At 45.7% G+C, this 13,780-nt stretch overlaps 1 protein-coding gene across 16 annotated transcripts in view; it reads left to right on the top strand.

Annotated features, from left to right (window-relative positions):
- The window catches only part of ATXN7 (ataxin 7), a 131,502-nt gene extending 126,011 nt beyond the window's left edge, over positions 1–5,491 (top strand). For 15 of the 16 annotated variants that reach the window (XM_086367045.1, XM_086367043.1, XM_086367047.1 and 12 more), the window contains one exon: positions 711–2,291. In XM_086367045.1, the coding sequence (XP_086223171.1) occupies positions 711–1,752 (1,042 nt within the window). In that variant the 3' untranslated portion in view covers positions 1,753–2,291. Of the gene's footprint in view, positions 1–710; positions 2,292–4,164 lie in introns of those variants that run through there. The other variant, XM_086367042.1, reaches the window with a different exon arrangement.
- Positions 5,492–13,780: the final 8,289 nt, after the last annotated feature.

Here is a 13,780-nt window from a genome sequence, read left to right as displayed (position 1 = left end):
ATCAGAATCCATTGTCAGAACACTGACCAGAAATCCCCTGAGATTTGGGGCTTCCCAGCTCTGCAGGCAGTATCTGGGACCTGGCAGTTGTTACTAACTAGCTGTGTCCTTCCTTTTTCCCTGTTTGTTCATGAGTTCTCTTAGTGTTTGAGTGCCTTTGTGTTCTAGACCTTGTGCTGGATGGACAGTAGTAAATCAGCTGTGAATTGCTCCATCTGCAGAGACGCTGGACAGTAATCCTCAGTCACACGTTTTAAAACTACCAGAGCCTTCCCAAGTCTAGGAATGGGGCAGAGCGGGAAGTAAGCAAGTTAGGAAAGTCATATTTCCTAAGAAAGTGATGATGGGCCAAAACGGAAGGATGAGCAGAAGTTGGGGTGACCGTGTCTTAGGCAGAAGATACATGAGGTCTAGCGCCATGACCTGGTTTAGGAAGAAGGAAGATCAGTAGCCAGAATCAGGGCGTTCGTGGCGCTGGATGAAAGGATATGGTATGAACATGTGGCCCCAGCGCATGGACTTAAGGCCAGTGTTCTCAGAGCACAGGAAAGTGTGAAGAGTTTGAAGTGACACTCCTTGTGGCTCAGCATCTTGGCGCGATCCCTCTGACCAAAGGATGTATTCGGTGCCAGAGGTGTAGGAGGTCTCCTTCTGAAAGTTTCCACGAAGGGCCCTGGTGGACGCTGCTCATGCCCTCTTCTGTTTTGCAGGAAGATCCCGCCCGTTCCCAGTACCACATCGCCTGTGTCCACACGTGTTCCTCACCGGACAAACTCTGTGCCGACGTCACACTGTGGGGTTAGCTACCTGGCAGCAGCCACCGTGTCACCTTCCCCTGTCCCGCTCTCGTCCACCTGCGTCTCCCCCAGCAGTAAGTTGGTCCCAGCTCACGGAACCACACTGAACGCCCAGCCCGCCGCCTCCGGGGCTGTGGACCCTGTGAGCAGTATGCAGTCCAGACAAGTGTCTTCCTCCTCCTCCTCCCCCTCCACGCCCTCCGGCCTGTCCTCCGTGCCCTCCTCCCCCATGGCCCGGAAACCTCAGAAGCTGAAATCCAGCAAGTCTTTACGGCCCAAGGATTCTTCTGGTAACAGCACGAACTGTCACAACGCCAGTAGCAGTGCCGGCGGCGGCTCAGGAAAGAAACGCAAAAACAGCTCCCCACTGTTAGTTCCCTCGTCCTCCTCCTCGTCATCCTCGTCCTCTTCTTCTCATTCCATGGAGTCTTTTAGGAAAAACTGTGTGGCTCATTCTGGACCTCCCCACCCCGCAGCAGTAGCCTCTGCCCCGGGCATCAGCCTCAACTGCGTGGCCAGCCGAGCGAACTCGGTGGGTGGCCGGCACGAGCAGCCGGGGTGCCGGGGCACCTCCAGCGGGAACCCCTGTGAGTCCATCAAGAGGATGAGCGTGATGGTCAACAGCGGCGATTCCACACTCTCCCTCGGCCCCTTCGTGCACCAGGCCGGCGGCGAGCTACCCGTCAACTCCCACGGTGCCTACCCGCACTCACACACTCCTTTGGACAAACTCCTAGGAAAGAAAAGAAAGTGCTCACCCGGCTCGAGTGGTGTCAACAGCAGCGGCGGCAGCAGCAAGCCCACCAAGGTGGCCAAACTGCCGGCCGTGAACAACGTCCACGCAAAACACGTGGGCCCCAGCCCGGGGGCACCGGGGCTGACGAACAGCTCCCTCCTCCATCAGGTAGGACAGGGCCTGGGGGCCCCGTGGGGAGGCTCGTGGCCTCTCCCTTGACATGGTTGATCAACTCAGAGATCTGTGTGGTCGGTTTGGTGGGTTTGCCTAAAAGCAAGTGTCCGGCTTCACGGTGTCTTTTAAGAAAAGGCCGAGTTGAAGGCCAGATGAAGGTCACACGGGCGCCTCTCTGCCAGACTCTCTGATGACTCGGAAGATGCTCCTGGCTAAGGAGGCCACACCAAGCGCATTTCAGCAGCTGGGGCGGTGGACACCATCCTGCATGACGGTGGGGCCCTCCGTGTGCTGGAGCGCAGTCCTTTCGTACGTTTTTCTGAAGAAAGCTGGGCGAAAATCAAGCTGATGTAGAAAGGGATGATTTAAATTTGAAAAAGGCTGTTAATATTTTTCCCATCAAAGAGTTTCAGATTTTCTTGTTAATTCCCTCCCTCTGTGTTTTCCTTCCTGTTTTCCAAGGAGGCAGGGAAGCAGAATTTAACTATGGCAGAGCAGAAGACTAATATCTCGTTGAAGTTAACAGATTGAAAAGAAACCTGAATGTGACCTGTTTCTAGAAAAGGGCTTGTCGGGCATCGGATTTGTTACTGACCGTGGTTTCTCTGGCTGTGTCTTGTCTCCTCCCCACTCCTCCTCCGGCTGCTGTTTGTTCCTGTGGCCAGTTCCTCCACCTTCCTCTTTGTTCTGTCCAGCTCCTCTCTCATCTTGTCATTTCATTCAGCAGAGCACTTTCTGTCTTTGCTTACAAGCAGGAATTTCAGCAGTGTCACCCTCAGAGCTCTGCTTTAAAATGTGAGGCTCTTTTTGTTTTGTTTGGTTTTGTTTTCCCTTCCTCATCTTCAAAACTGAACATAAATGTCAGACTAGAACTTGTCCAGAAAATACCAAGAAGTTTCTTCATGAGACAGAAGTTTCCCTCCAGTATATGTGTGAATGAAAACTCGGCGCCAAAGGTGTGGGGAAAATAATGACACATAAATTTCAGTAGCAGCTGCTTCAGTTCTTCTCTTTGAGCCACAAATACATACGGGCTATTTGTGTGTCATTTGGGCCTTTGAACAGGATTCCTGGACAAGTGAAAACTTCTTGATTTATAGTTTAATGATAAGCATAAAAATGCACTGCAAACCCTGTAAGAATCCATCCCTTAGTAATACCCTTCTGAGCATAGTTTCCCGATTCATGTGAATCCCGGGAGGGAAGTCCCACTGCACGCACCACTGTCACGGAGCGGGCCGTCTTCACACGGAAGCCACTGCAGACCAGACCGCCCCCGGTGTAGGGGCAAGGTGGAGAACTGGCGAGTGGGCGCCTCGTCTGCACAGAGCGGCGACTCCCAGAAACTTGCTCTAATTTCAGAGAGAAACTGCGCATCTGAACCTTCATGAGAAATTTAACCATTTTCCAAAGCTCTGTAGTTTTTTTTTTCATTTTGTCTTGATCTGGTGAAGCCCACACATCTCTCAGCTAAGTTTGGCTCAGGAGCTACCCATTTGCCACCTCTCATTTCCACCATCTGAGGAGGACTATGTCCCCCTTGGACAAACAGCCCATGTTTAGGTTCTTTTCCTTAAAAGCAGTTTCACATCATGTTTGTATTTGAGAAAGGTTTTCTCTGTGCAGTGCAATACTTTCTGTTACGCTACACAAACTCGGTGGGCGGGGGGTGTGGGGCATGGCTACAGACCACAGGATGGACGAACTGCCCAAAAAAGTATTGCATATTTTTACATCCCTGATCATTTAGCTGCAAGAGGCAACCAGTAGCTTTCTTCAGACTATCAAAGGGACCCATGCCTCCAAAATGCTGTACAGAAGTCTGCTCTTAGACCACTAGGGGCCTGACCTCGCTCTTCTCCATGGAGCAGATTTTAGAGCCGAGATAACTGGGCTGGTTTGAGTCCCTTCAACAGCAGAATCGGGGACCTGCTGGGGAGCCTGGGAGATATTGCTGAGTGCCCGCCCAGCCCCTGAGTCAACTTGTGGGCTTTGCCACCAAGGACCTAAAAATAGCTCACTGCAGGCCAGCGAAGGCCAGAGTTCCCTCTCCCTGCCTCCCCTCCGCCTTGGGTGTGAGCTTTCACACCTGTGTGTTCGCCCATTTGACCTTGTTCAATTCTCAGTTGACAACCTGGAAAAGCCTCAAGGAAGCAGCATCCGTAAATAGAACCAAAAGGCAAACATGTGAGCCTTTTCTCTAAGCTAGAAACCCAGGCTGCATCTCTTCTGGACTGTTTTCTGAGAGCCAGTCTCTTAGAAGGGTTGTGCCCAAGGTCGTTGGAGACTGTTGAAAGCTAAAACCAAGTTCTCTAGCTGCCTGCTCCTGGCACGGCCCGGGCAGAGGAGACATGAGCGGTGCGTGGCCTTGGGAGTACCTTTTTAGAATCAGGGCAGGGCTGGGGACAGCCGCTTACTTACCTTTCGATGTCTCCCCACCCCCCTCTTTTTTGAAAGCCAAAGGCCCATCCCTGACAGCTGGAAATAGCATGGGGAGGAATAATGTGGACACTTTGGACGACAAGTTACACCTCCACTCATCACTCTGGATTCCACGACACCTTTGAGTCTGTTTTCCCAGCCTCCTGTGGGCCTCGAGGGTAGAAATCTGCCGGGCCGTTGTTTTAATGAGGATGCCCCTGAAGCTTTGTCTGTAGCAGTGAGTACTCGTTACAGGACACTGGATCAAGTCCAGCCACCGAGTTGCTTTTATCAGTGTTAGAGGTCTGGACGGCTTGCTGCCACCTGTGAGAAGTTCCTGTCTCGTTGTTGCACCTGCGGTGTATCACCGAGCCGCTCTTGGAGGAGGCTGGCTGGCGCCAGTGTCTCGGCAAGAGTGTGACTGTAGTCTTTGCTCCCTCTCTCCCTCCCTCACTCTCCCTGCCTAGGTCTTCCCTCACCCTGGCATCTGTAGGCCCCAGGTCCCTCTCCAGCAGTCAGATACCGTAACTGGAGAGACCTCTGGGGGCAAGCAGAGCTGCACCCCGAGCAGCCCTCTGGAGAAGGGAGTCTGTGGCTAGGTGTTTACATCGGGAGTTCGGAATGGAGTGTGGACGTTAGTGTGAGGCGCCGTGATAAAAGAGCCTGTGTTTTCGCCCAGCCTTTTGCAAGTAATTTGGGATCAGAAGCCGTCAGAAGTTTTTCATGTGTGAACTGGTTTAAAAGCCATTGATGGCCAGAGAGCAAGGATACACCAGTGTAGAGGCTTACTTTTCATGGTACAAAAGCAATTCTGTGTGAATTTAAAAGAAGAAAAGAAAATGCAGACAATTTTGATATGGAAAGACAAATTTTGATGGGAGGGGGCAGATAAAAATCACTGTGGGGGAAAATTTTCCACGATTTCCAAAGAGATTGATTTTTTTTTTAACCTTTGTTTTCATGTTAAACAATATGATTAGGCCAGTTATCCTGCCCAGGCTCCTGTTTTTAAAAATTGCCTTTGTAACATGAAATAACTGGGATGCAGCAGAATCTGTCACTCACCAAGTCACTGGAATACTTAGATGTTTCCGAGGCGCTCTGTGTGTTCCCCTCAACCTCTTTGGATCCTGTCCTGGGACTAAGTGTCAATTTCTGTTTGGAGCACTCCCGGTGTTGTGCGTATCTACACCCCGTATCCTGCCGCTGCACACGTTTCTGGGGATGGCATTGAGGTGGGCAGCAGGCACCCAGGGCGGGGTGCAGGTGACGGCACCCATGTGGAGGTGGTGGGGTGCTCCGTGACATACCTCCTTTCCTGGGATTAATGCCTGTGATGTTCCTGAGGGTTTCAGAGACCACCCACCCACCCCCCACCCACCCAGAGTGTTTTTTCTAGTACTTAACCCCCAGAGAAAGAGTTTGATAGGTTAAGGCATCTCTGCCTGAGAAGGTGCCATTGAATTTGAGGGGATGAGCTGGAGCTTTTCAATAGTTGATTCCACCGGCACCTCCTGAAAGGAGAACCAGGCATTTCACTTAGAGGAACACAGGAAGTTGCCAACCACAGGGTAAATTTCCCAAGGCTCCAATCATGGCCCCGGGTAGAGCCAGGACAGAGCCAGTCAGTGCATCTATTTTCCTTACAATTCTTGGATTACAAACTTCAGATTCAGGGAATTTTCAGTCAACAACAGGTAGAATGAATAAATACTTGGTTACCAGCCTAATAATGTGAATTGCTACAGAATTATTATGTAAGATAACAAAGTTTATGGAGATACTTTAACTATAAATTGATGTAAAATATTGATTCTTTTTTTTAAAGGAAGGGGAGAACAGTATCTTGTTCAGTTATTATGCAATCAATTAGTAAATGTTTTTAAAATGATACTGTAAGAGAGCTTGTAAGAAGAGTACACAGATGGGCCCATTTGGTGTGGTTAGGAGAGGTTGGTCTGGTTTTTCATCCCAGGAGAGGGACAGAAGGAGGTAAGAGGAAGTCAGAACGTACCTAGCTGATTCCTCAGTGACAAGTGCAATGGGGGATGGGTAGAATTTATTTTCAGAGCCAAGGGGACTTGATGGTTATAAATAAAGTTGCTTTTAGTGATGGAATTGTAGACAGATCATGTTGTTCCAGAAGATGTGAATAGGACCCATGATAGAAAGTTGACTCAGAATAATGTAGATATTTAGATAAGTGAATCTTGATCCTTTGATTTCTTAGATTGAGGTTTTAATTTCATTATTGTCTCCCGGTAGTACACAGAGCATCGGGATTAGGAAATTAGCCATTTTGGACTCTGCCTGCCACAAACAGACCTATTCTAAACAGTGCTATTAAATTTTAGACTGTTGTTCAAATATTTTTATTTTCTCCTACAACTACTTTTTATTATAATGAACAAGTAAGACCATTCAAAACACGGGAGTACAAGTATTTTTTTGAACTGAATTAACTTGCAGAAACCAAATTTGCAGTGGTTGGGTTATTTCTAGACAGACTTTGGTATCAATTTAAAACCAAGATAACTTTTATATTCTTTCCAATAGAATTCCGTGACAACTCCTGCAGTTTTCTTAACTTACAAAAAAAGAAAAAGTGCTGCAATGATGAACAAAGAATTATACGAAAACCTACTTTTGTATCTTTATTTTGGAATTTCTTGTTCTATTATAAATATGGAAGTATCCCTATTTGAGAAGACATATTTTGTTAAAAATGAATTGTACATATTTAAATATGTATTTTTGCACAGGTCTTTTTTTCTGATATCCTGTTTTGGTACAGTTGAGATCATCTAGTATTTATTTATTAATTAATAAAAGTAAATACCTTTTTATAATTTGAAGTGGCTCACTGCCAAGCCAGTAGTTCTAGGACCTGCCTCCTTTACCATGTAAGGGACGCCTCTGTTCTGTGAAAGTCTTCTGTCCCTTTCAGTGTCTCGGGAGTGGATTCGTGCAGATGAAGTGGGCATTGCTTCTCCCTAGTTGCTTGATTTCCCTGTAGACTACATGTAACAAGTGACACACTGCTTTTCTTTTGTTATGTGTGAGAGTGAGTGTGTGTGTGTGTGCGCCCCGAGCACACGGGTGTTAGTATGTGATGCGATTAAAACTAATGGGAAAAACACAAAACTGAAAGTGCCTGAACCTAGTTTTAAGCTTAGACAGATTCTTTAAAAAGACTTGAATGTTCAGTTGAACTTTTTTGGAGTTTGCTTTTTCCACCTAAATATTGTTACTTAAATTTTAGGGGAGGAGTTGAAAACCACCAAATGCTGGTAATTTTATAAGGTGTTTTAAAATCAAGACCTTTTGGTTCACAGGAATTCAACTGGCAATGAATTGCCCAGTGGCACCAAGGGTTACAAATCTTCTGTCAGCCAGCAACTTAACAGCGTGTCCGTTTTGTTATTCACTCGTGAAATGCAGAGTTTAAAATAGAATATTTAAAATATTTTGTATTCCAAAAAATATAATACAGAGTACCTCTGAGAACATTGAAAAAAAATGTATAATTTGAAAAAATGTAACTTATAAAGGCAGCTGTCTTCCTGCAAGAGTTCTGTTGCCAAGGAATTTCTTAATGTCTCTCATTCTGTCCTGCGGTGGGGGGGAAAGTTGGGCTTTGGAAAAATGATTGTTAAAAGTTTCATTATGTTTAGCAGAAAAATAATCATTTTTACATTTTGTGTAAAACCTTTTACATTTTCAGATCATTTAAATGAGCACTACATACTGTCAGTGTGAGTGTAGGGCCTTGAAAGCATTTTGCCGGTTTCTTTCTTTTTTTTTTCTTCCCTTTGAGCTTGGTTATAAAAGCAATCTCCTGTTTAAAATGTGTGAATAGTTTGATCATTTGTACACATAATCAAGAGCATCTCAGCTGGACTTTTTGTTGGCTGCTGTATAGAACATGAACAAATGTCAAGGGATAGAGGATTACTTTGGATATTTAAAAGAGAAGAAGAAATATATAGTCTATTTGTTTTGTAACAAGTTCTGTAAATAAAATAATTTATACTATTTATAAGAAAAGTTGTGCTTTGCTTTATGAGAAATTAGTTTGTGGAACAAACATGTTAACGGGCAATAAAACTAGGATTTCTCAATAAATAAGGTTGGCTGCATGAAATATTTTACATGTTTCTGCCTCGTTGTGATCCTGAACCTCTCCCGATCTAGTCTGACTCTTCATTTTTAACATCAGACACCCTTGTAAAGCCCCTTCCTTCAGCTTCCCTTCTGTGCAAGCTACAAACTTTAAGGGCTTTAGATGTTTCCCTTCTTGGGCACAGAACTTCACCGTGGGTAAATTAATAACTGGCTAAACAGTGAGCACCACTGTATTCGCGCCCTGTAGGTTTGTCAGCAGAAGGAAATTGATAGGGTGAGAAATGCATTCTGTTTGTATTATTTGATGGCATGTGGTCAGTTTTGATTGCAGGTAAGTCTGTGTGTGTGTGGGGGCGGGTATTTAATCTTCATTTTACATTGGAGTATAGTTGATTAACAATGTTGTGTTTGTTTCAGGTGTACAGCAAAGAGGTTCAGTTACATGTATACAGGTATCCTTTTTCAAATTCTTTTCCCATTTAGGTTGTTACAGAATATTGAGAGAGGTAAGTTTTTATCCCAAGTGGGTCTGGTTTCTTTCTTTCTTTCTTTTTTTTTTTAACATACCTCCCTCTCTGGCAATACAAGTATATTAGTATTAGGCACAGCATAATCTTTCATCTCAAGAAATTTGGCCATTTTTACCATTTGCAAACCATTCTTAAAAATTCCAAATTATTTTTGTTGCTTAAAAGACTAAGGGAAGCAGTGGATCTGTGGACTGGAATAAAGGTGAGTAATTACAGGAAGGGGTCAGGCTGGCTTCAGTCCCCACTGCCCTGCCCCATGGACTTACATTGCGTCCTTAGATCAGCTGACTGTTCAGACTCGTTCTTAATAAATTCCCTACAGGCAACTCCTCTCACTTTGGATGTGCCCCTGAACGTCCCAGGAGAAGGTTCACTCACTCGTCCTCTCGTGCTTTTCTCACTTCTGTTCTCTTGCAGGTAACCTGACCCGGGACAGCAGGAGATTACCCCAGTTCACTGAGCAGGGGATTGGCAGTTTTGGATCTTGACCTGAAGGAATCAACGGGCAGAAAGGCAGGTGAGGTCATCCCAGGCGGAGGGAGCAAAGTGGGCCAGCACAGGTGGGAAGACACACAGACTGGAGGAAGGCTCTGGCTGAACGGGGAGGGGGCCGACAGGGTAGGAGCAGGTGGCACCAGATCGTTCAGGACCTTTCATGTCAGGGGGCCTGCATCCTTAGGAGCGTGTGATTCAACCAGATGTCACTGTCAGAGCCCAGAGATTTTCACAGCCCAGTCCTAGCACATTGTAGCTGCCGAAGGTAAAAGCCATTCACATCTGTACTGGCGACTGTGGAAAATCAAAGAAGCACTTAAACCTCTTTCCCTTTTTCTCACATTTTCACTCTTGCCTAATCTCTGTCTTTAGCCTTTACTCTCCACCCCTCAAGTCCTCCTCGTAAAACTCTGCCCTAAATCAGAGCTCAGGTTCTGTGCCTTCTGACTCCACTGTCTGCTCTCACAGTCCTCTCTTTCTCGTAAGAAACACTTGCCCCTATTGCGAGTGGGATGTTTAAATGAGTCTAATATGTATATTTTAATCTCTACCACATAGGACCCTCCCAGGTCAGAATGGGCAGGTGAGGACAGAATGGACAGATGAGAACCCAGGGACAAAAATAACTGATAAAGCTGTCGTAGTGATCCAGATAGCAGCCATTAAGTTTCTAAACTAAGACAGTGACCATGTGGATAAAGTGGAAACTTATTCAAGGATCTTTTAAAGGTAAAACTAACAGATTTTGAGGTCTCATATGGGGAAGAGGGAGGCTAAGGTAATTCAGAGATTTCTGGCTTGGTCAGGTTGGTTGAGCCTTAAATGAAATACATGCTGTGGTGATAGAGAAGGAAGACACTGCCATGAATTTGAGTTGCCTGTGTAATACCCAGTGGCTATGTATGTACAGTCTGGAGCTTAAGAGACAGATTTGAGCATAAAATAGAATTGTAGGGTTGCCTTTCACTAGGAGTGGATGAGTTCATCTAGGAGAAATAGGTAGCAATCTGACTTGTTATTAGTTTAATGCTCATCAAGTTGGAGGCCGATGCCCCAGATGTGGTGGTGAGCACTTCACATCCCTTCTCTCTCTCAAATCCCCTAACAGAGTACGTGCTTCAGTGCTCCTTCTCCTGCTGATGAGCGGCTTCCTAAAAGCTAAGTGTCTCTGCCCCACAGGGCCAGCCTTTGAATTCAGGTCTGTCAGATCAGCAGTTCTTAATCTTTTTTTTTCCTTTCTATAGATTCTCAGGATCACATGAAAGAAATCATAGCTTCTGTCTGACAGAGACATGAGCACCCCACCTTCTATGTTCCTTTTCCATAACATTTCTTAAGATTTCACAAACTTAAAGCCCATGCGCCATGGCCAGAGAGAGAAGACCGCCCAAAACGAAACCCTGGAAAAGAGAGTGTTTTGGTGAAAACAAACAGAGGCAGTACCAGAGGCATCAGGGAAGGCAGAGAAGGATGCAATCGAGTTGGTTTAATTAGAAGTTTAGACTGTTTTATCTTATTTATCAACCCTATCCACCCACTTAGGTGATTTGTTTTTCTTTTTTTTCTTCTGCTTCTTTCTCCAGGATAACTAGAATCAGTGTTGAGATGAAAAGTTAGACCCTGGCCTGGGCAGGGAGACTGCTGAAGAATTAAAAATATGAGTGTGGCCAAGTGACGGCCTCATCTGGGTATTCAAGGAAGAATGGGGAGCTGCCATGTAAGTCCATACAAACCCCTAAAGATGTTGTATTTGCACTTTCCCTCTTGTTATGTCTTATGATCCTCCTGGGTAACTTGTCTATGATCAGATCAGTTCAGTGATCGTTCAGAGTTATGGAGCACGGTCTATGTTCAGTTTTATATGGCCAGTAGTGAAGAAGGGCTCTCTGTGTCCAAGACAGATCCAGAATTAGCACGGTGACACACGACTAGGTCAGGAAGCAAAGGCATAGGACAGAAGGGTCCAAGTGGCAGTCCAGGTTTCATTTTCAAAAGCAGGGCTGTTCAGAGGTGTTTGTGATTCCTCGGTCCTGAGTGAGACCCTGACGGTGGATAAAAGTGGCATGGAGGAAAATAGCACTGGAGTGAAGGCTTGGGAAGTGAGCTGTCACTGTACAGGTTGTCTTTTCCAGAGGCATTAGAGTTGAGAGGGAGTCAGAGCCAGCTGCTCAGGTTTGGAGTGAACGGAACATGGTGGCTTGGAGTTCTCAGGGTGGTGAGCACAGTGAGTGCTGGGTAGTGAGCAGCTTCATCGAGAAGGCATTTTGAATGAGGGTGGAAACTTAACGGCCAGCAGAGAAGCAAGGCAGTAGGGAACCATGGACATCATCTTGGCCCCAAGTTCCTGAGGTGTAGGTGAAAGAAGATCCTCTAAGCCAGAGGGTTTCAAGAAAAGTAGAGTCCTCAAAAACCTAGTATAGAGTTTTACCAGTACTCACCTAACATGCCTCTTGAGAAACCTGTTTGCAGGTCAGGAAGCAACAGTTAGAACTGGACATGGAACAACAGACTGGTTCCAAATAGGAAAAGGAGTACATCAAGGCTGTATATTGTCACCCTGCTTATTTAACTTCTATGCAGAGTACATCATGAGAAACGCTGGGCTGGAGGAAGCACAAGCTGGAATCAAGATTGCCGGAAGAAATATCAATAACCTCAGATATGCAGATGACACCACCCTTATGGCAGAAAGTGAAGGAGAACTAAAGGGCCTCTTGATGAAAGTGAAAGAGGAGAGTGAAAAAGTTGGCTTAAAGCTCAACATTCAGAAAACGAAGATCATGGCATCCGGTCCCATCACTTCATGGCAAATAGATGGGGAAACAGTGGAAACTGTGGCTGACTATTTTTCTGGGCTCCAAAATCACTGCAGATGGTGCTTGCAGCCATGAAATTAAAAGACCTTTACTCCTTGGAAGGAAAGTTATGACCAACCTAGACAGCATATTGAAAAGCAGAGACATCACTTTGTCAACAAAGGTCCATCTAGTCAAGGCTGTGGTTTTTCCAGTGGTCATGTATGGATGTGAGAGTTGGACTATAAAGAAAGCTGAGCGCCTAAGAATTAATGCTTTTGAACTGTGGTGGTGGAGAAGACTCTTGAGAGTCCCTTGGACTGCAAGGAGATCCAACCAGTCCATCTCAAAGGAGATCAGTCCTGAATATTCATTGGAAGGACTGATGCTGAAGCTGAAACTCCAGTACTTTGGCCACCAGATGCGAAGAGCGGACTCATTTGAAAAGACCCTGATGCTGGGAAGGATGGAGGGCAGGAGGAGAAGGGGGCAACAGAAGATGAGATGATTGGATCTAATCTCAAGATGAGATGATTGGCATCACCGACTCAATGGACATGGGTTTGGGTGAAATCCGGGAGTTGGTGATGGTCAGGGAGGCCTGGCGTGCTGTGGTTCATGGGGTTGCAAAGAGTCAGACACGACTGAGTGATTGAATTGAACTGAGAGTCCTCAAAAACCTAGTATAGAGTTTTATCAGTACTAATAATCCCAGTGATTGCAGAGGCTCTTTGGAAAAGCAGATCTCTGGTAACTTCCTAAAGAGAGGGTTGCTACAGTTGTCAGGGTGCCACCTGTTGGTAAGACTAGGTGATCACTCCCACAAGGTGGTGTCAGGATGTATGATACATAATTGCTGGAATGAAGGCTGACTCATCACTCGCTAGTTGTGCCTTCTATTTCTCACATCCAGTGTACACAGGGTAGATTATGCCATTACAAGAGATTTCTGAACGACAGGACGTCATCTTCCCCCTTGACCATGTACTTCAGAGTTATAATGGCCTGGACTGAACTGACATGCATTCTTTATAATTTTTTTATCACTCTTTTTCAAAGCATTTTTAAAATTTTTAATTGAAGGATAATTGCTTTACAATGTTCTGTTGATTTCTGCCATATGTCAACATGAATCAGCCAAAGGTCTACATATGCTCCTTCCCTCCTGAACCTGCCTCCTGCCCCATCCCAGCCCTCTAGGTTGTCACAGCCCACAAGGCTGAGCTCCCCGCATTATACAGCAGATTCTCACTGACTGTCTCTTTTGCTTCTGGTCACGTGTATGTCTCCATGCTACTCTCTCAGTTCATCCCTCCCTCTCCTTCCCGCACTGTGTCCGCAAGTCTGTTCTCTGTGTCTGCATCTCCATTGTTGCCCTGCAAGTAGGTTCATCAGGACTGTCTTTCTAGATTTCTCATATATGCATTAATATATGCTATTTGTTTTTCTCTGACTTACTACTGTATGTAATAGGCTGTCCGTTCATCCACGTCACTAGAACTGACTCAAATGCATTGCCTTTTATGACTGAGTAATATCCCATTGTATGCATGTACCACACTTTCTTTATCCATTCGGACATCTAGGTTGCGTCCATGTCCTGGCTATTGTAAACAGTGCTGCAGTGAACACTGGGGTGCGTGTGCCTTTTGCCATTGTGATCTCAGAGCACGTGCCCAGTGTGAGATTTCCTGGTCATAAGGTAGT

The sequence above is a fragment of the Bos grunniens genome, chromosome 22 (assembly GCF_055505025.1).
Source record: "Bos grunniens cultivar Pamir isolate PY7600 chromosome 22, Bosgru_T2T1.0, whole genome shotgun sequence".
Taxonomy (NCBI): domain Eukaryota; kingdom Metazoa; phylum Chordata; class Mammalia; order Artiodactyla; family Bovidae; genus Bos; species Bos grunniens.
Note: the sequence above shows the minus strand (reverse complement) of the source record. Positions and strands in the feature narration are given on the sequence as shown.